Source organism: Erinaceus europaeus, chromosome 7 (assembly GCF_950295315.1).
Source record: "Erinaceus europaeus chromosome 7, mEriEur2.1, whole genome shotgun sequence".
Classification (NCBI taxonomy): Eukaryota; Metazoa; Chordata; class Mammalia; order Eulipotyphla; family Erinaceidae; genus Erinaceus; species Erinaceus europaeus.
The window spans coordinates 133,701,241-133,725,321 of NC_080168.1; the positions used below are offsets into that span (position 1 = coordinate 133,701,241).

Below are 24,081 nucleotides of genomic sequence, written 5' to 3' on the forward strand. Positions count from 1 at the left end.
TCAGAACTCAGCCAGGCTCCAGAGCGCAAGTAGCAGCATGTTATGGCCTGGCCCAGAAACAGGTCTGACCAGCTTTTATCCACACCTCTCCTCTCATCACACCCCACCTGTGCTGATCACCAGGTCTGCTCTGAGAGAGAAAAGGAGCAATCAGAGCCAAGTACCTGCGGTCACCCAGCGGCCCTATTATGCTCTGAATAATCTCATTTCACCTTCTCCAGGCCTCTGCCTGTCATGGTCTCCCTCTGTCCTGCATCATTTCCCCTCGGCTGTCACAGGTATGTCCCTGTCACTCTGTCTGAAAAGGCAGCATGGCCCCGTGTCCTCCAACAGCTGCCTTGTTTTCCTTCTCCACAGAACAACTTCTTTTTGTTTTTTTTAATTTCTTTATTGAGGGATTGATGGTTTACAGTTGACAGCAAAACACAATAGTTTGTACATGGGTAACGTTTCCCAGTTTCCCACAGGACAGTTCAACCCCCACTAGGTCCTCCTCTGCCATCATGACACAACAACTCCACCCACACTTTGCTGCTGTCTCTATGTCCTTGCCCTGTGCAGAGGGGCACTGCTCCCTCTGTCTTACGAGTGTTTCATAAGTGCACTGATACTCTAGTGGGGCAAGAACCTTCCTAGAACTGACAGATGCTGGCAGGGTCCCTGGGGCCAAGACAGAGCCCCTCAGGTCAAGCCCTTACAGTAGCTGTGAGTGGCCGGCAGTGTCTCTGTGGAGATAAGAGCACCACCATTTAAGTGACCGACAGGAGGGCTCTGTGCAGCCCCTGCTGCCCACCTCTCTGCAGACTTGTGAGTGACAACTTGTGAGTGACGTTCACTTAACTGCATTTCAGGGAACCTCTGGGAAAAGGTGTGAAGACCTGCACTTGGGTCTCTGCTCTTCCCTTTCTTATTTACTTATTGCCACCAGGTAGACTCGAGTTCTTCTCTCATTGTTGTTGGCAGAATTGAGGTCCGTGTGTCCATTCTCTTGCGAGCTGCTAATTGGGGACTTCCCTCTGCTCTGAGAGCCACCTAGGTTCCTTGGCCTCTCAGGTCCTCTCAGCCTCACTAGGTTTCACTTCTTCAAAGCCAGCTACAGACTTGCCCTGATCTTGAGACTCCTTTAGGGATTCACCCATTTAGTTTAGGCCCTTCCAGGATAAGCTTCCCTTTGAGTCACTCAGCATCTGACAGTTAGTCTCCAATCACAATAGCCTCTCATGTTTCTATGGTAGGTTCTGTCCACACTGAAAGTGAGTTGGGTGTTCAGGATATGTGAGCTGTGGAAAGATAGGGTCTGCTGGGGACAGTCACACTGGCCTCCCACATCACTTGAGGCCCATAGGAAAAAAGCGCGTATTGGCAGAGAAAACAACATGGATAAGAAGCCAGAGACTGTCGGAAGCTTGGAAAGAAGCTGAGAGAAATCCCGAGAGTCTAGAACTCAGAGGAGGGAAGAGTGACCTCAGGGAGTGCCAGGCATTGCACTGGCCCAGTGAGTGATCCTCCAGACTGCCATGGGCCACATATGTTTTGTTTTCTGTTGTCACCAGGGATTTTTATTTTATTTTTTATTTCTGGGGCTCAGGCATGGGAAAATCTGAAGATAGTTGGTCCTATGTTGATGGCAGCATTGTTCACAATGGCAAACATGGAATCAACCTACATGTCCACTGACAGATGATCAGACAAGGGAGTCGCAGAATATACTTAGTGGAGCACTAGTCTGTTGTGTTTGTTTGGCCTCCAGGGTTATCTCTCTGGCTTGGTGTTGGCACTGCGAATCCACTGCTCCTGGTGGCCATTTCTTCCATTTTTTTGGATAGGACAGAGAGAAATTGAGAAAGGTGGGGAGAGAGAGAGAGAGAGACAGAGAGAGAGAGAGAGAGAGGAAGAGACACCTGCAGACCTGCTTCACTGCCCACAGGAGTGGGAGCTCGAACCCTGACCCTTGTGTGAGTCTTTGCCATTAGTATTGTGTGTGTTTAACCGAGTGTGTCACTGCTAGGCCCCTGGTTGTGTGTGTGTGTGTGTGTGTGTGTGTGTGTGTGTGTGTGTGTGTGTGTTGAAATTGTGCCTTTGGGACAAAATGGATGAAACATGCAAAGGTGTTCCTGCTAAATGAGATCAGTCAGGAGGTGAAAGACACTAGCTAGATGGTCTCACTTGTTTGCAGAATCTAAGTAAATAAATGAACAGATCTGCCAGGAGCAACACAGACCCATGGGAAGTTGTGGTTGCTCTTGCAGGAAAGGGGGCAGTGAGAAGAGTGGTTAGAGGGGCCTTTCTGAAGGGACATGACACTGGAATGCTGGTGGCAGCTGTGGTGAGTCTCTGTTAGACAGAAATGTGAAGCTGTACTTCCCAAAATTTTACAGCATTGCAAGTCAGTGGCAATAAATAATATTTATATTCTTAAAATAAAACCCACCTTGAATTTCTCAAGTCCTCAAATAAGTGAGTATAGATGAGGCCCATGTAATAGCAACAACTCAATTTTTTCCTTTTTAAAGATGTTTTATTAGTGATTTAATAGTGATTCACAAGATTGTAAGATAACAGGGTACAATTCCACACAGTTCCCACCACCAGAGTTCCATGTCCCATCCCCTCCATTGGAAGCTTCCCTATTCTTTATCCCTCAGGGAGCCTGGACCAAAGATTTTTATGGGGAGCAGAAGGTGGGAATTCTGGTTTCTGTAATTGCTTCTCCACTGGACATGGGTGTTGGCAGGTGGATCCACACCCCAGCCTGTGTCTGTCTGTCCCTAGTGGGGCAGGGCTCTGGGTAGGGGAGGCTCCAGGACACATTGGTGAGGTCGTCTGCCCAGGGAGGTCAGGGTGATGTAGTGGTAGCATCTGCAGCTTGGTGGCTGAAAGAGCATTAAGATGTTTCATTTATTTTTTATGAACATCAGGCTTATCAATGGGGCTTGATACCTGCATGATGAGTCCACAGCTCCCAGTGGCCATTTTTTCTCTTTTATTTGATGGAACAGAGAGAAATGGGAAGGGGAAGATGAGGGAGAGAAAGAGAGACACTTGTAGCCCTGCTTCACTGCCCATGTGACCCTTGTACCTACATTCTCTTTCTCTCTCTCTCTTCTTCCTTCTTTCCTCCCTCCCTTCCTTCCTTCCTTCCTTCCTTCCTTCCTCTTTATTTTTTTCTCCAGGGTTATTGCTGGGGCATGGTGTCAACACTATGAATCCTATGCTCCTGGTGGTCATTTTATTTCTTTTTTATTGGATAGGACAGAGAGAAATTGAGAAGGGAGGGGAAGCTAGGGAGAAAGATAGTCCCCTGCAGACCTGCTTTACCACTTGTGAAGGTCCCCCCTGCAGGTGGGGAGCTGGAGGCTTGAGCCAGCATTTTGCTCGGGTCCTGCTTCACACTACGTGTGCTTAACCCGTTGCACCACCCCTGGCCCTGTGCCTTTATTCTCTTCTGCCGGGAGAGCCTGAGGGTGCTTCTTCCCAAGCAAGTGCTCTCTGGGTTGGAGAGAACTCAACTGGAGCCAACCTAGGCTGCTGCGTGGGAGAGGGATCAGGAACTCCTGCCGAGCTAGCATCTCAGGAGATACACTCTGGAACTTTTGGAGCCGGAAGGCAATTCCAAGTGTTAAAACAGAAGAGCAGCTTTATATATACTCACCAACTAGGGTGGAAACAGGATGTGAAGTAGAGAGGGTGGAGCAGAAAGAGACTGGTGGAAATCAGGGTGTGTCTAGGAGAGGGGGCGGAGCAAAAAGGGAGTGTGAACCAGTGGGGATTAAACTAGTGCCCTGCAGGCAGGGCGGTTCTAGTGGTTATGTCAGTAGACCACAGGGTAAGTAAGGGGAAGCTGGCGTACTGCCCAAAACTCTCCCAGCATCCTCACCGTATTCTGTGGATTTTCTTTCTCTTTGTTGCCAGGGCTTCATGCATAATTCCGTGCCTTTGGGGTTGTCTTTTTAATTCTTGCTTTCTCCTCCTCCTCCTCCTCCTCCTCCTCCTCCTTCTTCATAAGGGGAAACAGAAAGAGAAACATGGAGGATGAGAGAATACAGCACTTCTCCACCACCTGTGGAGCTTCCCCTGGAGAAGCTCCTGGATGACTCCACATGGTGCCAGGGTCAAGTGTGGTCTGCCATGTCATCTTCTCACTCCTACTCCCATGGTTTAAATCCTGCCTGTGGGTCAGGACACAGTTCCTCTGGCAGAGTACAGATTGAACACTCTGGTTTGAGCTCCTGATACCACCTGGAAATGTCTGTACACTCGGAAGCTTCACAACAACTGCAGTGGTGTCTCACTGCCACTTTTTTTCTGAATCTGATATTAAAAGAGGAAAAAGTCCATCCGTAGTAGTAGGGTCCTGCAGATGTGAACAGCTCCAGCAGACAGTCAGTCAGTAAACTACAAAATTAGGCCGTGATCTGTCCCCATGTCCCCATGCCCAAACCTGGTTTTCCCTGGGTGTCCCTTCAGTGCGTGAAGCCACTAGTTGTCACACAGACATGTGCATCCATGCAGACTCTTAGAGAGGTGGCTGCTCAGGGCAGGGAGTGGGTGTTCTCCTTCAAGCCACCTCAGCCGGCCTCCCATCCCTGAACCAGGGTGACCAAAGCGCCATAACAGCCTTAGAATCTTCTCCGTGTATTCCTAGCATCTCCTTCATTGAAAGTGTTTAGTGTAATCATTCTTGACTAAAGGAAAGAGTAATGTTCTCTGTGAATCTCAGCTACTTCTCCTTTAAGTAGTTTACTCGCTATTTAATTTCTCTAATCATTCTTCGGAGGTTACTTTGCCAGACTCGTAGAAATGACCATTTTTCTTTTCTGCCAATGTTCTAACCTTGGGGATTCTTATTGCAGTGTGTTAATAAAACAAGTCAGCTTCCAAAACATCATTTCCATTTCTCTTCATGCCAGCACTTGCACACTTGGATTTATATAGGCAGGAATACTTCATAACAAGAGAAACATATTTAGAAACAGTGATTACTGCTTAATCATTCAGCAGTGGAGCAAGGTGATATATTAGATGTCATATATTAGATATTAGATGTCATCAGTTTCACATTATCTTGGGCTGAAATCAGTCCTTCCTTGAAAACCTGAATATAAGTCTCCCCCAGCCCAACATACAGATACACATGAGTATTCAGGATGCATGGATAGACATTCATAATCATTCAGGAGGTAAACAACTGTTCATGTATATATTTCTCCTAATAGATTTGGGTAAACGAAATAAAAAGAAATCCTCTCTCATAGGCTTAATTTTTATTTTTTGCCTCCAGAGTTGTTGCTGGGGCTTGATGCCTATACCAAGAATCCACTGCTCCTAGAGGCAATCTTTTCCCTTTTTGTTGCCCTTGTTGTTGTTATTATTGTTGTTGTTGGATAGGACAGAGAGAAATCCAGAGAGGAGAGGAAGACAGAGAGAGGAAGAGAAAGACAGACACCTGCAGACATGCTTTATCACTTGTGAAACAACCTCCCTGCAGGTGGAGAGTGGGGGGCTCAAACCTGGATCCTTACACTGGACCGTGCACTTTGTACCATGTGTGCTTAGCCCGCTGCGCTACCACCCGGCCCCTATCATAGGCTTTATGTGGGAATAAAATGAGGTGACATGTGAGAGTGTTTACACATTAAAAATCACTAAAAAGATAACAGTGATAGTTTTGGGATTACTATAGTTGGAGTAAAAAAAATGAAGTTATATTTATTAAGGAGAATAAATCAAAGTAAGCCAATTTTTGTGCAAAAACTGATAGATTCCACACTAGAATCTTCTGACTCAGTATGTTAAGACAATGATCCTGACTTTCCACATTCCAAATTTGAGTTGCAGTCTTTTTTTATTAGTGACTGAATAGTGCTTTACAATATCGTAAGACTACTGGGTTACACTGCCACTCTCATCGCCAGAGTTCTGTGCCCCACTTCTCTCCTGCAGTAACTCCCACAGTTCTCCCACAGCTATAGATCCAGGCTGCCTATATGTATATATTTTTTCTTTTTTTATTTTTGTGCCAGATATTATTCACCTCTAAGGTCCTGCCTTTACTTCCTTTTTTAAAAAATTTTATTTATAAAAAGGAAACACTGAGGGGCACAACTCCACACAGTTTCCACCACCAGAACTCCGTATCCCATCCCTCCCCTCCCCTGACAGCTTTCCCATTCTCTATCCCTCTGGGAGCATGAACCCAGGCTCACCATGGGACGCAGAAGCTGGAAGCTCTGGCTTCTGGAATTGCTTCCCCACTGAACATCGGCATTGGCAGGTCGATCCACACTCCCAGCCTGTCTCTCTCTTTCCCTAGTGGGGCAGGGCTCTTTGGGGGAGCAGGGCTCCAGGACACATTGGTGGGGTTGTCTGCCCAGAGAAGTTCGGTTGGAATCACGGTACCATCTGGAACCTGGTGGCTGAACGAAGAGTTAACATATAAAGCTAAACAAATTGTTGACTAATCATGAACCTAAAGGCTAGAATAGTGCAGATGAAGAGTTGGGGGGGTCTCCGTTTTGTGGATAGTTAGTAGGCCTATTTTAGTTATATTCCAAAGAGCCCAGGACTATACTAGTTTATTTTCTTTTTTCTGAGCCTGACATCTGATATGCAGGTGGACCCTTCACTTCCTTTTAAGCCATACCTACAGCTTCAAGGTGTCCTTCCTTTTTCCTGTTCCCTCTCAGATAAGATAAATGAGGCATGACTGCCTCAGGTGTTTTCCAGATTCTGTTCCCTTTCAGTAATGGTATGAAAAGAAAGGTCCCTGGTGACAACTTTCCAGGTCCCAGTGAGACTGGGCTTCAGAGCTCCCTGGTCATCTTCTCCTAACAGCCCCACTCTCCCTGGAAGTATGGACCAAAGATCATTATGAGGTGCAGAAGGTAGGAGGTCTGGCTTCTGTCACTGCTTCTCCTTTGGACATGGGCGTTGGCAGGTGGATCCACACCCCCAGCCTGTTTCTGTCTTTCCCTAGTGGGGCAGGGCTCTGGGGAGGGGAGGCTCCAGGACACATGGGTGAGGGTATCTGCCCATGGGATTCAGGATGGCGTCATGGTAGCATCTGCAACTTGGTGGCTGAGGCTGTAGTGCTTCTGCAGATGTCTTAGCTTTAGTTTGATGAGGTTTGCTAAGTCCAATAGCAAACTATTGGACTATCTGTTTTGAATCTATTTTGTTGTTGTTTTGTTTTGTTTTGTTTCGCGGGAGTGGCTTTGTGTCCCTGTTACTTCATGGTCATGCTTCTTGGAAGTCTGAAAAGTATCTTTCATATGGACAAGAAGATTCATTTTGGGGAAATAGTCTTTCTTCTGTTTCACTACTGGGAAAGCCATACTGTATGTCAAAGATAATTAATGTTTGCAAAACACAATAATACTCAACTTATGTGCTGTAAGATCATGTAGTCATGGAGCCAGGGCATTCTGACGAGCAGTACAGGCGAGGTGTGTGGATAGCAGTATGCTCTCCTCTGTGGTCCTCAAGCTGTGTGAAAGTGGTTGGACCTCACAGAGATGCAGCCTTTGGCACCGCCTGTTCACAGGTAACAGGCTTGTCCCTTCTCATAATGGACACTCATTTGCAAGCACCTGCTCTGCTGATTCTCAGGGTTATTAGTCAGCTACTTTCTGCTCAGAGGACAGGACTGCCTGCTTCAGGGAGCTCCTGGTCTTGGAGTGGGAGTGACTGCTCACACTCTCCTAATTGTGTTAATGAAGTAGACGCTCATTAGCTGTGCGCTTCTTCAGCACCAGATGCTGCATTGGGCCTGGAAGACCCAGCCACAAGTCACAGACACACTGCACGCAGAGGCTGACAGGACCAAACTGCAGTGCCAAAGCTCATTTCAGTCTGACCTGCCAGTTTGGTTTCTCACAGATGTCAGAATGTGTCCCCCAGCAGAGTTTTTGGATCAAGTCCTGCCTTTCCAGAGGAAATCCAACATTAGAGTTGCTGAGCTTCGCCACTGACACTGGATCATTTCTTTTTGCCTCCAGGGTTATCACTGGGGTTCAGTGCCAGCACCACAAATCCACTGCTCCTGGAGGCTACTTTGCCCATTTTGTTGCTCTTGTGGTTGTTATAGCTGTTGTTGTTGTTGGGTAGGACAGAGAGAAATCGAGAGAGGAGGGGAAGACAGAGGGGGAGAGAAAGATAGACACCTAAGACCTGCTTCACTGCTTGCAAAGCAACCCCCCGCAGGTAGGGAGCTGGGGGCTCAAACCAGGATCCTTACACCAGTCCTTGCACTTTGTACCATGTGCACTTAACCCACTGCTACTGTGCAGCTGCCTGATTTTTTTTTCAGTGTAGAGAGAGGAGGGGGATTGACATCAGAAGCCTACTCCACAGTCCCTTGGTTCTCTCCAGGGTGATTCCCTGGGGTGTCTGCAGTTCCAGGGGCATAAACACAGTTACTTGTGTTCTCTAGCCACTGAGCTATCTCCTAGCCCTCTAGTTTCACTTTTATAATACCTCGGGGAGTTCTTTTTTTTAATTTCTTTATTGGAAAATTAATGTTTTACATTCATCAGTAAATACAATAATTTGTACATGCATAACATTCCCCAGTTTTCCATATAACAGTACAATCCCCACTAGGTCCTCTGTCATCCTTTTTGGATCTGTATTCTCCCTCTCCAAACCCCAGAGGCTTTTACTTTGGTGCAATATGCCAATTCCAGTTCAGGTTCTACTTGTGTTTTCTCTCTTGATCTTGTTTTTCAACTTCTGCCTGAGAGTGAGATCATCCCATATTCATCGTCTGTTTCTGACTTATTTCACTTAACATGAATTTTTCAAGGTCCATCCAAGATTGACTGAAAATGGTGAAGTCACCATTTTTTATAGCTGAGTAGTATTCCATTGTGTATATAGACCACAACTTGCTCAGCCACTCATCTGTTGTTGGACATCTGAGTTTTTTCCAGGTTTTGGCTATTACAAATTGTGCTGCTAAGAACATACGTGTACACAGATCTTTTTGGATGAGTGTGTTGGGTTCCTTAGGAGATATCCCCAGGAGAGGAATTGCAGGATCATAGGGTAGGTCCACTTCTAGCCTTCTGAGAGTTCTCCAGGCTGTTCTTCACAGAGGTTGGACCAATTTACATTCCTACCAACAGTGCAGGAGGGTTCCTTTGACCCCACAACCTCTCCAGCATTTGCTGCTGCTCCCTTTTCCGATGTATGACATTCTCACAGGAGTGAAGTGGTATCTCATTGTTGTCTTTATTTGCATTTCTCTGACAGTCAGAGACTTGGAGCATTTTTTCATGTTTCTCAACCTTTTGGATCTCTTCTGTGGTGGGTATTCTGTCCATGTCCTCTCCTCATTTGTGGATGGGGTTATTTGTTTTCTTGTTATTGAGTCTGGCAAGCTCTTTATATATGTTGGTTATTAGCCTCTTGTCTGATGTATGGCATGTAGAGATCTTCTCCCATTCTGTGAGGGGTCTCTTGGTTTGGGTAGTGGTTTCTTTTGCTGTGCAGAAGCTTTTTAATTTGATGTAGTCCCATAGGTTTATGCTTGCCTTAGTCTTCTTTGTGTTGAAGTGTTGAAGTTCCCTACTATGACTATGTTGCTGTTAATATATTGCTATAGCTCTTTCAGTAGATGTTTGGTGAATTTAGATGGCTTTTCATTGGGTGCATAGATGTTAATAATTGTTAAGTCCTCTTGATGAAGACTGACCCTCTGAGCATTAATTAGTATCCATCCCTATCTTTTTATTTTATTTATTTTAAAGTCTATCATGTTAGATATGAGAATAGCTGTCCCTGCCCTTTTTTGTGGGTCATTGGCTTGGATGATAGGTTTTCATCCTTTCACTTTGAGTCTGTGTTTGTCTTTTTGAGTTAGGTGGGTTTCCTGTAGACAGCATATTGCTGGGTTGTGTTTTCTGATCCATTTTCCCACTCTGTGCCTTTTAATAGGTGAATTCAGGCCACTGACATTTATTAATATCAAAGGCTGAAGATATTTTAACACCATTCTTGTAGATTTTTAGAGCGTTTTGATATATGGCATATTTATGGTGGTCTGACTGTTTATAGGTGACCTTTCAGAACTTCCTTCATGGCAGGCTTAGTGATAGTTGATTCTTTCAACTGTTGCTTGTCTGAGAAGGTTTTGATGCCTCCATCTAGTCTGAATGACAGTCTAATGGGATGCAGTAGTCTTAGTTGAAAGCCTTTCTCATTGAGCACTCGATAGATATCTGGCCATTCTCTTCTGGCCTGTAGTGTTTGCGTGAAGAAGTCTGCTGCTAATCTTATGGGTTTTCCTCTGTAGGTGACTCTTTGTTTTTCTCTTGCAGCTTTCCGACCCTTTCTTTATCCTTATTCCTTTCCATTCTAAATATTATGTTTCTTGGTGTCTTTAAGTCTAGGTTAATTCTGTTTGGAACCCTCTGGGCTTCTTGAACCTTAATGTCTTTTATGTTGTCTAGACTAGGGAAGTTCTCAGCTGTTATGTCCTGAAGAATTCTTTCTTCCTGTCCCTGTTTTTCTTCCTCTGGTAGGCCAATAATGCGTATAGTATTTCTTTTGAAGTCATCCCATAGTTCCCTTTTGTTGTTCTGGGTATCTCTTAATCTCTTTTTGAGAGCTCGTGCTTCTTTTTTAGTTGTCAGTAATTCATCCTCAGTCTTGCTAATTCTGTGTTCAGCCTTATTTATTCTATTCTCTCTCCCTTCTACTGTTTTCTGGAGTTCATCTATTTGTTACCCTGTTCTGATACTGTTTTAGCTTGTTCAGCTAGTTGTGTTCTTAGCTCAGCTATTTCAGCTTTCAGCTCTCTAATAACTTTGAGATAATTAGTGTTTTCTTCCCGAGTCTCATTTGTGGTTTCTGCATTTCTGATGATGATTCTTTTAAACTCTTTACTCACTCCTGTGATTATTTCCTTAACTAGTGTTTGGATGTTGACCTCATTATTTTGTGCTTCATCCTTTGGGGGTCTTTCAGCTAGACTCTTTTCCTGGTTCATTTCTCCAATACTTCTTGTTGGTTTAACCATTTTGTATAGTATGTTATGAGGTCCTTCCCTCAGTACTTTTCAAATTACTGATCACTCTTGCCTGGATTGACTTGTGTCTAGGTAAGGTAATTAAAGGATTAAAATAATATTGAAATAGTTGTGGAAATTGACAGTTGTTTCAATATTATTAATCCTTGAGTTGGAGCACAGTGGCTTAAAAGCCTCTTTTGTTATTTTTCTTCCCTGGGAGTCTGAGGGCTTTTAAACTCTAAGTAGGCTTCTTAGCTTTATCACTTATCCTGACCAAGAGATAAAGCAGGGTGGGGCAGAGATAATCCAGTTGTTATGCAAAGAGACTCAGCCCCATTGCTAGGCCACCGAGTTATAGTTCTTCTCCTGAGTTTCCTGGTTAGTTCTCTGTCCCCTGGTGTCAGCACAGGGCCTCCCCACAGCTGCCCCAGATTCTGAGGGCAGTAGCAATGGAGACTCACAGTTGTATTTGATGAGTCTCAGGGGAGTCCTCTCCTCCATTCTGCTTTCTTTTTGTTGGTGAAGCAGACTGGAGTTGATGTCTCAACTGGTTAACTGCCGGACTGTTAGCAGCCACTTAATCTCTCCCTAGGCTCCTCTCTGTTCACAAGCCACACGTGTTTGCACTCACCGGTGATTTGGTGGTTTCTTAATGTTGTTCTAGTCCTGTCTTGTTGCGGTCCAAGATGGTTTCCTTTGGTATTCCTAGCTGGCTCAGGAGAGGAGAGGAGAGGAGAGGAGAGGAACACAGCTACTTCCTCAGGAAGTTCTTATGAATTGAGTATAATGTTTCTAAGTCCATTAAGAAGACCATGAATGAAAATAGAGAAAAAATGATGTGACTGCATATATGATAGGCAACTTGAAAACAGTTTCTCATAACACAGATTTGCACTGGCTAGAGTACTAAGTTCGGTTTATATGTTTGTCACTGTATGAAAACAGACTGCTTTGAACATCATCACAACAAGTGTCAGCCACACAGGTGTAGTGGGCCTGAGAACATCCTTAAAGTATGAAGATGTGAATGGCAGTGTGGTTCACAGTGTGGGAAAGACAGGGGAGGTGACTGGCCATTTCAGTAAGACTAACTTGCTTGTCTTTTGGCTCCTTTTTCCTTCTACCTCTTTCTGTAATTTAACACTGCCCCACTTCCCATCATCCCAGGAAATTATTTCCAAGGGAAATTTCCAAATTGGATATGTTCCTTTGACCAAAAGTTCAAACCTAAGCCATGTGGGAGGATATCAGAGTGAGGAATCCTAACTACACTTTCCTTTTCTCTGTGCTGATTAAAAGAGAGAGAGAGAGAGAGAGGAGACTAAAGTTTTAGGGCCAAAGAACAGACTTCTTTGAAAAAAATTATTCCCTGATGCAGACCCAGATTTAATCTCATGTCTCTTGGGTCTCCATACCATCATCACCAATGTTGCCTCATAGGACTTGGGAATGAACCTGCTGCTTTTTGCACAAACCAACCCTCTTCTGCAGTACAGGATTTTCAGGATTTTTTTCTTGAGTATTTAAAAATATTTTTATTTATTATTTTGGAAAGAGGGAAGGGAAAGATAGAGAGGGGAGGAAGGTAGGGAAGGAGAGAGAGAGAGAGAGAGAAAGAGAACTAGAGAGAGACTCCTGTATCACAGTTCCACACTTGTGAAGCTTTCCCTGAGGTAGGGACAGGAGGCTTGAACCTGGGTTCTCTCACACTGTAATGTGTGCACTTAACCAGGTGCACCATTGCCCAACCCCAAAGCACAACTTTTTCATGCCTAACTTCTAAGTGAGAAACCACAGCAGTTACTAGGATCCATCCAGTGTCCCTGCCCAGCACTGTCCCTGGTGTTGGAGCTCAGGGCCTCATTCATGCATGTGTCTTCTCTCCTGGGTGAGCTCTCTCGACCCTGACCCCGGCATCTTCCTCTCCTGGGTGAGGTCTCCCGACCCAGCATCTTCCTCTCCTGGGTGAGCTCTCCCGACCCGGCATCTTCCTCTCCTGGGTGAGCTCTCCCGACCCGGCATCTTCCTCTCCTGGGTGAGCTCTCCCGACCCGGCATCTTCCTCTCCTGGGTGAGCTCTCCCGACCCGGCATCTTCCTCTCCTGCGTGAGCTCTCCCGACCCGGCATCTTCCCCTCCTGGGTGAGCTCACCCGACCCGGCATCTTCCTCTCCTGGGTGAGCTCACCCGACCCGGCATCTTCCTCTCCTGGGTGAGCTCTCCCGACCCGGCATCTTCCTCTCCTGGGTGAGCTCTCCCGACCCGGCATCTTCCTCTCCTGGGTGAGCTCTCCCGACCCGGCATCTTCCTCTCCTGCGTGAGCTCTCCCGACCCGGCATCTTCCTCTCCTGGGTGAGCTCTCCCGACCCGGCATCTTCCTCTCCTGGGTGAGCTCTCCCGACCCGGCATCTTCCTCTCCTGGGTGAGCTCTCCCGACCCGGCATCTTCCTCTCCTGGGTGAGCTCTCCCGACCCGGCATCTTCCTCTCCTGGGTGAGCTCTCCCGACCCGGCATCTTCCTCTCCTGGGTGAGCTCTCCCGACCCGGCATCTTCCTCTCCTGGGTGAGCTCTCCCGACCCGGCATCTTCCTCTCCTGGGTGAGCTCACCCGACCCGGCATCTTCCTCTCCTGGGTGAGCTCACCCGACCTGGTATCGTCCTCTCCTGGGTGAGCTCTCCCGACCCGGCATCTTCCTCTCCTGGGTGAGCTCTCCCGACCCAGCATCTTCCTCTCTTGCGTGAGCTCACCCGACTAGGTATCGTCCTCTCCTGGGTGAGCTCTCCTGCCCACTCTTGCTGTGGCTCTTCTTTTTTATTCTCTGTGCAACAGCCAGAGTGACCTTTGAAAACCAAAATCAAAATGGCTGTGCTGTGGTTTCTAGGCCAACTGATGCCTTGTGCCCCATCTGACATTGCACACTCGTGCCTGCTCACGCCATTCCTCCTGACTGACGTCCCCTGCCACTTTTCCCTCCTGCCTCTTGAGCATACAGTAGCTCAGCACTTCCTGGCTCAGCACTCCAAGGACTCACCCATGCTTCTTCCCCCAGGGAGACAGTTTCTCAGCTCATGTGTCACTCCTACAGAGAGGCCTTCCCTAGACCCCATGCTCAGTGCTGTGTGTGACCTCTCACTGCTGTTCCATAACTTGATTTTCAGGACACTGGTCACTGCCTAAATGCAACCTTTCTTCTGGACTTGTTTTGTGTATATTTCCCTGTTTCTGTGGGGTACCCATTCATACCCGTTGTGTTCATAGCTGGCCTCTGTGGCTCCGCACAGTGTAGCGTGCTATGGGCGAACATGTGCGGGTGTGAGAACAGCACAGATTGCTGAGGCCCTGACCTCTGAACCTGTAATGGATCATGTCGTCTGTGCACCAACCCAAGTTAAACCACAGGAGACGTGGGTACACTTTTCAATTCCGTTTCTTGTTTCTGTTTCAGTCCTCTGTAATAAATAGTGACATTATCTTCGTGAAGTTGCACGCCCCATGGGAAGTGCTCGGGAGATATGCAGAACAAATGAATGTAAGAATGCCTTTCAGGTAGGTGGAAATGTGTCCCCATCCCCACACTCTCTCTGCTGCTTCACTGTAAATCTAATAGACTGCTCTCTGAGAACTAATAAGACCCAAATTCACACCAGAAAGCCCAGCTTTCTGTGTGTGTAGTAAGTCTTCATGGCTAATAATGACTTCACGCCCTTTCTAGAAATTCCCCTGGGTTCAGTCCTTAACAGGCAGATCTTTAAAGTGCCTGTAAAAAAGAGTTTTCCAAGTGGAGTTTTCACAGTGCTCTTTCTAGAAGCCCTGTGTTCTGCTTTGAACAGCCAGACTAACAGGTTTCAACAACAGGCGATATTCTTGGCCCTTACTGTCCTGTCCCAGAAAACACCAAAAACCACTTACATGGAAACATATGCAAGAAGTCTGATGAAAATGCCATCTGTTTTTTTAATGAGCCACTCTTAGTTCTACAAAAGTGGTATATGCTATATACACCCAAGCATTACTATTCTGGGGACTAGAAAATGCTTTATGTGCATTACCTAGTTGCTCCAAAGGATTAATTTACTTTCAGCTTACCATAAATAGCCTTCTCTTCTCTGGAGATTAAGGAAAAGTGGTTTCACTTGCCAGAAGAAATGAAGTGGTAGCTTGCTTTGATGTTGTAAATTCCAGGGCTTGTGGGAAATCCAAAATGGAGTCTCCTTAAAGGCAGCAGGGTTTCAGCACCAAGACAGCCCCACAGGGAGCAAACAGTTCCTTTGGTCCACAGCCTTCTGGTAAGGTCAGGCCAGATGCTGGGAACTAGACAGCGGGTGCCAGTTGTGAATCCCAGCTCTTAATGAGCTGCAGAATGCTGAGGAGACCAGCTACCTTCGTAGGGACAGAGGGACTAGGGACAGAGGGACTAGGGACACGTGTAGTGGAGGACAGTTTCTACTCATAGGCCTGTAACCTGTCTCCCTGGCACATCTCATTCTCATTGTTTTTGCCCTGCATGTCCTCACAGAGTTCAAGCAGAGCCTGAACTTTCTAGCATCTGTTTGCCTCGTGGCAAATTCCTCAAAGGGAATTGTGATAGACATAGTTCTAAATCAGATTTAATTTTGTGTTTAGGATGTCACAAAGGAAATCTAGAGGCCCAAGAATGTAAATAGATATGAGAAAATAGTTGTGAATAAATCTAGCATTATCTGTAAGTCATAGACATATGACCACTAAGACACAGGATGCCAACTTAGTTTCCATCAAAAACTGTTACACCACCAGCCAATTGTTTATCAGCATGTAGTCATCTGCTACAGATTTATCCTGCATCGCATAAGACCCACTATGTAGATGTTTTGACAGACTCGTGTAGCAGACTAATATCTTCCAACCAACCAGGCCCCAAGTCTACTACCTTTTGATAAGTTAGGTAACTCAGCTCCTTAAAATCGATATACCCTTCCCCAGCAGAAATGGTATGAGACTTCCTTCCAGCACACTTGTCATGAGGAAGGGCCCCAGTACGTTGTGGAAACTACAGCAGTTCTGATGCACAGAAAACCCCCTTAGTGCTGATGAGGAATTCCTGCTTGGAAGACCTGGCTGCAGGCTAGACTATGCATGCACATGCTGGCCACCTGACCAGGATTTCCCGCTTGGGAGACCTGGCTGCAGCCTAGACCATGCTTGTGCATGCTGGCCGCCTGACCAGGATTTCCTGCCTGGGAGACCTGGCTGCAGCCTAGACCATGCATGCACATGCTGGCCACCTGACCAGGATTTCCCGCTTGGGAGACCTGGCTACAGGCTAGACTATGCATGCACATGCTGGCCACCTGACCAGGATTTCCCGCTTGGGAGACCTGGCTTCAGCCTAGACCATGCATGCGCATGCTGGACACCTGACCAGGATTTCCTGCCTGGGAGACCTGCCTACAGCCTAGACCATGCATGCACATGCTGGCCACCTGACCAGGATTTCCCGCTTGGGAGACCTGGCTTCAGCCTAGACCATGCATGTGCATGCTGGCCACCTGACCAGGATTTCCTGCCTGGGAGACCTGGCTGCATCCTAGACCACGCATGCGCATGCTGGCCATCTGAACAAGATCTCCTGCCTGGGAGACCTGACTGCATCCTAGACCATGCATGCGCATGCTGGCCATCTGAACATGATTTTCTGCCTGGGAGATCTGGATGCATCCTAGACCATGCATGCACATGCTGTCCACCTGAACAAGATCTCCTGCCTGGTGGACCTGGCTGCAGCCTAGACCATGCATGCGCATGCTGGACACCTGAACAAGATCTCCTGCCTGGGAGATCTGGATGCATCCTAGACCATGCATGCACATGCTGGACACCTGACCAGGATTTCCTGCCTGGTGGACCTGGCTGCATCCTAGACCATGCATGCGCATGCTGTCCACCTGAACAAGATCTCCTGCCTGGGAGACCTGGCTGCATCCTAGACCATGCATGCGCATGCTGGCCACCTGAACAAGATCTCCTGCCTGGGAGACCTGGCTGAATCCTAGACCATGCATGCACATGCTGGCCATCTGAACAAGATCTCCTGCCTGGTGGACCTGGCTACATCCTAGACCATGCATGCGCATGCTGTCCACCTGAACAAGATCTCCTGCCTGGGAGACCTGGCTGCATCTTAGACCATGCATGCGCATGCTGGCCATCTGAACAAGATCTCCTGCCTGGGAGATCTGCTGCATCCTAGACCATGCATGCGCATGCTGGCCATCTGAACAAGATCTCCTGCCTGGGAGATCTGCTGCATCCTAGACCATGCATGCGCATGCTGTCCACCTGAACAAGATCTCCTGCCTGGGAGACCTGGCTGCATCTTAGACCATGCATGCGCATGCTGGCCATCTGAACAAGATCTCCTGCCTGGGAGATCTGCTGCATCCTAGACCATGCATGCGCATGCTGTCCACCTGAACAAGATCTCCTGCCTGGAAGATCTGCTGCATCTTAGACCATGCATGCGCATGCTGGCCACCTGAACAAGATCTCCTGCCTGGGAGATCTGCTGCATCCTAGACCATGCATGCACATGCTGTCCACCTGAACAAGATCTCCTGCCTGGGAGACCTGGCTGCATCCTAGACCACGCATGCGCATGCTGGCCACCTGAACATGATTTTCTGCCTGGTGGACCTGGCTGCATCCTAGACCATGCATGCACATGGTGTCCACCTGAACAAGATCTCCTGCCTGGGAGACCTGGCTGCAGCCTAGACCATGCATGCGCATGCTGGCTACCTGGCAGAAAAGCTGTCTGCACACAGCACTAGTGCTTTACCTATGCAGTACTCAGAGAAGGTATGCCAGGCTGTCCCGCAGAAGTCTCAGCAGTGGTGACTTTTTACACAGGGCTTCTGCAGAGTGACAACTCCAGGAGAAAACTGTCCAGGTGTGGGCACCAGTGGACACTGTTAGGACTGATGCAGCTCAGCCTGATCACATTACTTGACAGCATTCCTGTTTTCTTTGATAAGCAAATCACTTCACTCTAGCATTCTGTGTTTCAGATGCACCTCACTGAAAATCAGCATGTGTAGAGGCTACATCAAGTCCACCATTAAAAGTCCAGTTTCCTCCTCCATCATCTACCTGTCCCCACACATCCACTTAACTCACACTCTTTGTCCCTTTGTTTCTGGTAGCCATCAGCCAATCTTAGTATTTGTAAGGTTTCTTTAAACTTTGTTTTACTCATCTGTTTGTGTTCTCTGTATAGTCCAATGAGTGGAATCACTTGGTAGCTATCTTTCTGTGTGGCTCCTTTCACTCACCAAGCAGACTCAGCCATACTGCTGTAACAGCTGGGCTTCACTTCATATACCGGCATAGTGATCTACCCTGTGTATACTCCACAGCTTCCCCCACTTAGCTATTGACAAGAGGCTTAGATCGTTTCTAGCTCATAGCTGCTGTGAGTGTGACTATTACAGAAGTGTGGATGTGTATATGTGTGCTTCACATTAGCTGCCTGCTGGAGGCTTTGTACCTTAGATGAGTATCCAGAAGCTGGATAACTGGACCGTAGGACATCTCTGTTTCTCATTTCTTGAGCAAGCTCCACTTTGCCTTCCATAATGGCTGTGCCAGTCCATGTTCCCAATGACTATAGGCTGTCACCTTGTCCAGAATTTTAGACAAATGGCTCTAGCTTAGGATGATAGATGAATTTCCAAAGAGACAAGTTTCATGATAGCATTTTAAGAAACATTAAGGCTTCATTGTGCCTGAATCTAAATGCCCCAAGGGCTTTGTTTCCTTTCTTTAGACTGTGCTCTGGATTCCATAGTGTCTATGATTTTTGTTTTATCCTTATACTATTTAAAATGTCATTGAGGGGGAGGCAGGTGGTAGCGCAGCAGGTTAAGCCCACATGGCGTAAAGCGTAAGGACCGGCGTAAGGATCCCAGTTCGAGCCCCTTGGCTCCCCACCTGCAGGGGAGTCGCTTCACAGGTGGTGAAGCAGGTCTGCAGGTGTCTGTCTTTCTCTCCCCCTCTCTGTCTTCCCCTCTCCATTTCTCTCTGTCCTATCCAACAACAATGACATCAATAACAGTAACAACTACAAGGGCAACAAAAGGGAAAATAAATAAATAAATATAAAATAGAGCTTTTAAAAAAAGTCATTGAGAAATAGGATTTTTATGAGAAATTGTCAATAAAGCCATATAAATATCTATATTTTACAGATGCACGTTGTTAATTAATACTATCCTTAGAGTATTTTCACATTTACAGAAGGTGGAGTAGGTAGTGCATCACATTCCCATCTACCCTTTCAACCACTGTTTCCTTTTAAATAACAGTGCATCAGTGTGGCGTGTTTGTGACAACTAGTGGACAGATAGGTTGTTACTAACTAAAGCCATTGTCCTCCTGGGCTCACTCTCCCTGCTGCACATCCTGTTTGTTTGAGTAGGCACAAGGTGTCATGTGTCTGTCGTTACAGTATCAGTTTTTTCATATCCTAGAAATTCCTGGCATTTCACCCATCCATTCTCCCAGCCTTGAAAAAACCACTGGCCTTTTATTGCAATCAGATTAGGCACGTTTTAAGTATCCATGGACTTGTGCAGTAACTTATACCATACAAACATCATATGTCCCAGAAGAAATCACCCTGAATGCCACAAGTAAGACTCACACAGTATGTAGATGTGATTCTGTGTGTAGGTGCACAAGTAACTCAGACAAAGACCTCAGCATCTTCCTATACATCTCCCCTGGACCCAGCTGAATGCAGGGCAGGAGGGGCCCTGGGAATAGGAAGCTCCCAGACCCAGGGTTTTTCTTTTTTTCTTTTTTATGTTTTTAATTTTTATTTATTGGATAGAGACAGCCAGAAATCGAGAGGGAAGGGGCAATAGAGTTGGTGAGAGACATAGAGACACCTGCAGTCCTGCTTCACCATTTGCAAAGCTTTCCCTCTGCAGGTGGGGACCAGGGAACCCATGTCCTTGCACATTGCAACATGTGCGCTCAACCAGGTGCGCCACCGCCCGGCCCATGGTTTTTCTTTTTTAATATTCTCTCCAGTGCAGCTAGAAGGCAGTCTGGCAGCTCCTTCCTAAATCTGTTGAAGGCTGCTCTCAGCCCCAGTGTCTGCCTCGTGGTCTGTGGCTGGGCAGCGTGGTAGCACGTGGTCACTATGGCAGTGGGCCCAGTCTGCCTTCTGCATCTCACCCAAACCAGCTGTGAAGTGCCTCTGCCCACATCAAATGAGAGAAGTGTTCGGCCAACTGCAGTGCTCTGTAAACGTGACCTGGTGAAATCATGTGCCCATGACGGTTTAGATGGTGCCAGCTGAGTTTGCACCCCAGAAATAAAGCTGGCCTCCACTGAATTCAGACACGTGCAGTTGCTCCCTGCCACCCCCACAGAGGCTTTACTGGGCAGGAGCAGCCACAGAAATTGTGGTGATGAGGGGTGGGGACACCCACAGAACACGTGTCCTAAGACACCAGGATTCAAACCCACATGCCCTGGGCTCCTGCTGCACTTCTCGCTGTTAATCTCTCTTTAGTTTTGTCTTCTTCACCTCTTACAGGCTTCTATCTTCGATCTCCTTTCCTTCCTTGCTAGTTCAAACTGTTACTGACGATGGGTTTTCTTCTCGACTGGCTTCATTTTTGCTGTTCTTCCAGGAGAAAAATCTATTACCTGCCCCGCCGGTACAAGTTCATGAGCAGGTTAGTAGCATGCTCGGCCCTGCTGGGGTGGGTTGGTCTGCTGGCCTGTGTGCTCAGCAGGGACAGGGACAAGTAGCTGGGAGATGGGTCTGTGCTGCAGAACACTGGCTTATTAAAGGCCAGCTCGGGGACGGAAGCAGAGACAGAAATGACTTTGAGTCTCCCCTCGGACCCACCCTTCATATGGGGTTGTTTGACTTCTTGGGGGTGGGGGCATTCTGCTGGCCAAATTACCAGGAATGTGTTTGAGCATCTTCACTTTTTTTCCATGCAAAGTAATCCCTCCTCTGTATGTGAGTTCAGAGGACCATCTCTAAGAGTTAATGGCTGTTTGGCCTTCCAGAGTGGACTGTTCTGTGTTGGCAATATCTGTTACGTATTTAAAATTTCTTTTCTTTCCTTTATTTATTTTTTTCTGCTACCAGGGTTATCACTGGGGTTCAGTGCCTATAAGACTCCTTTGGCATCCCCCCTTTTCTTTCCTCTGCATGGAGAGATCAGCGGAGAGACCCTTAGGCAAAGCTCCACAGATTGGGAAGCTTCCTTCCTTGCAAGCTCTCCTGTGTGGTGGCCTGGGTCTCAAGCCAAGGTCCTCCCACATGGTCATACACATGTGCCACTGGGTGGGCCACTGCCAGCCCTCTGGTGATGCTTTACTAGCAAAGTGTCAAGAAGCATTACCTCAGGGGCCAGGTGGCTGCACACCTGGTTGAGCAAGGACCTGGGTTCCAGCCCCAGTCCCCACCTGCAGGGAAAGGCTTCACTAGTGGCGAAGCAGATACACAGTTGTCTTTCTCCCACTTCCTCTCTACCTCCCCCTATCTCCCTCTCAACTTCTGTCTCTGTTCAGTAAATAAATAAAAAGTATTACCTCACTTTGGAAACTCTTCTAGTAAGGCTTTTTTTTTTTTTTTTTTCTGTCATTGGGGTTGTCACTAGCACTCGGTGTATGCACAGCAATCCCTTCACTCTTGGTAGCCGTTATTTTTACTTTTTTTTTCTGTTCTGATAGAGACGAGAGAAATGGGTCTAGGAGGAGAGATACCTGCAGCACTGCTGCACTGCTCCTGGATCCATGTACAATGTCACTTGTGTCCTGCCATTGTCTGGCCTCTCCTTGATGTTGTCTAAGATGCAAGAACACTTATCAGTGATGTCCTTTACTCTGATTCTGTTGTGATCACTGGCAATATAGTTGCAAGTTTGTAACTTGCCTGATGGAACTGTCTGCCCTGAGATGAGTGAATAAGCAGACTTGGAGAGCATTGTGCATGACAAATAAGAGCTTAATGTCACTAGCAGTGGGTTGACTCAACTCACTGCACCTGGCAGAGTATGTCACAGAGCTGGCATCCAGAGAACTAAGATGCGGAACTTTCTCTGTCTCCCATGCAGCAGTGACTAGATTTCTCTCAGGGGGCACACGTTTGGATTCAGCAGTTTAGAGCTGCCCCTGTCACAGCCGCCTTCTATAAAAGCCTGTTGTAGAACTCTGTCTAGCCTCTACCACACTCTACCACACTTCAGCCACCTTAGAATCTTGGGGGGTGGGGGTGCTTTTCAAAATACAAATCGTAGGGCTGAGAGATAGCTCAGCCATCTGAGGACACAGCTTCCCATGTGAGAAGACCTGGGTTCCAGCTCAACCACCACATGAGATCACCACCCACAGAGGAAGTTTCACAAGGGGCTTCACATTCTGTGGTAACGCTCTTCCTCTCTCTGTAGTGTTCCTCTCCCTCTTGTCACTCACTGTCTACAAAAAGAAAAAATCGTTGAGGCACAGTGCCCCAGTGGATCTCTGGTGGTAAAATAAGCATGCTGAAATCACTGGCCCCTCACAGCCTTGGTTTCTGACTCGATGAGACCAGTGCACTTTTCTGTGTGGCAGCTTCCTTGGTGCCTGGGGCCACACGTTGAGATCAATGGATCTCAGTGATGAGTCCATCTCCACCTTTCCTGACGTGAATTAACTGACTCTGGGTGGAATGCATTCAAACCCAAACTAAACGAAAGCCGGAGGGAACATGACAAGACAGAGAGAAGATGCTCCCAACTTGGATGGCACAGCACAGTTAGATTGTCAACATAATTATTTCAATATTTTGCATGCAGAGACTAATTTGTAGGGCAAAAGGGCAAAACATGTGAAAAAGATTGTGATATTATAGAGAAGAGGACCTGGCACCTAGCAGGTATCTGAAAATTGAGAGCTGAGGGTGAGATGGCGGGGAAAGAGGTTTCCATACCTGAGAGACTGACTAACTGTTACTGGAGCTGAGAAACAGAAATCCAGATAGATGTGCGTATTTCAGAAAGACCATGGTCTGTGTTTTAATACTCCTGCATCATGATTCCCAATAGGTCCTTGAGGCTTTGCTGTTCTGAAGGCCTTTGGCAAAACCATTAAAGACTGTAGGGAAAGCCAGAGAATTTATTACAACTGTCAACTTGTAGAAATCATGAGTGTAGCCATGTAGACCAGGTGGAATTCCCCAGGGACGGCTGAGACAAATGCAGAGGAGCAAGCCTAGTGGTGATGGTGTGACAAAATGAGGAGCAAGCCTAGTGGTGATGGCGTGACAAAATGAGGAGCAAGCCTAGTGGTGATGGCATGACAAAATGAGGAGCAAGCCTAGTGGTGATGGCGTGACAAAATGAGGAGCAAGCCTAGTGGTGATGGCGGGACAAAATGAGAAGCAAGCCTAGTGGTGATGGCGTGACAAAATGAGGAGCAAGCCTAGTGGTGATGGTGTGACAAAATGAGGAGCAAGCCTAGTGGTGATGGCGTGACAAAATGAGGAGCAAGCCTTTCGGGGTGTCTCTCTCCTTCTCCGGCAGGGTGTCCTCCAGGGGAAAGGTAATAGGCTGGTTCTTTCTCGCTCACGACAGGGGTGACACGAAGTAAAAGACACCAGGGGACTCTTAGCGTGAATCTAGAAACTGAGTCCTTAGAGTCCCAGAATCCTAGAGTCCGTTTATTAGCAACTTGGACATGAGTTAAATAGAAAAGCAATGAAGTTAATTATTGTTGAAATATGACAGAAATTACAGGTTTCTTAACAGTCAGCATGCCCCTAAGGTAGGGGGTTGGTATGACAGGAATTGATGAGATACAAGACAGTTATTTTCCATAACACAAGCAACTTAATTATCCAAAGGTATTTGAGAGAAGCATAGGGGTTAAACCCGTAGGGTGAGACAGAGAGAAGATGGATATCAAAAGGCCATATAGTTTGGCATTTCTCTTGTACGGGGTCTGAGGTGTGTGATGAAGTGTGTGATAAGGTGTGTTCTTCTGTGATCAGAAGGTGACTTTGAATAAGTGAATCTGCGGCCATGTGGCC

The 24,081-nt window shown here is 47.0% G+C and overlaps 1 protein-coding gene across 6 annotated transcripts in view; it reads left to right on the forward strand.

Annotated features, from left to right (window-relative positions):
• Nucleotides 1-24,081, forward strand: part of ANO4 (anoctamin 4) — a 413,046-nt gene that overhangs the window by 281,614 nt on the left and 107,351 nt on the right. For 5 of the 6 annotated variants that reach the window (XM_060195637.1, XM_060195638.1, XM_060195640.1 and 2 more), the window contains 2 exons: nt 14,455-14,555; nt 20,690-20,734. In XM_060195637.1, coding sequence (XP_060051620.1) covers nt 14,455-14,555; nt 20,690-20,734 — 146 coding nt within the window. The remainder of the gene's footprint in view (nt 1-14,454; nt 14,556-20,689; nt 20,735-24,081) is intronic. The other variant, XM_060195639.1, reaches the window with a different exon arrangement.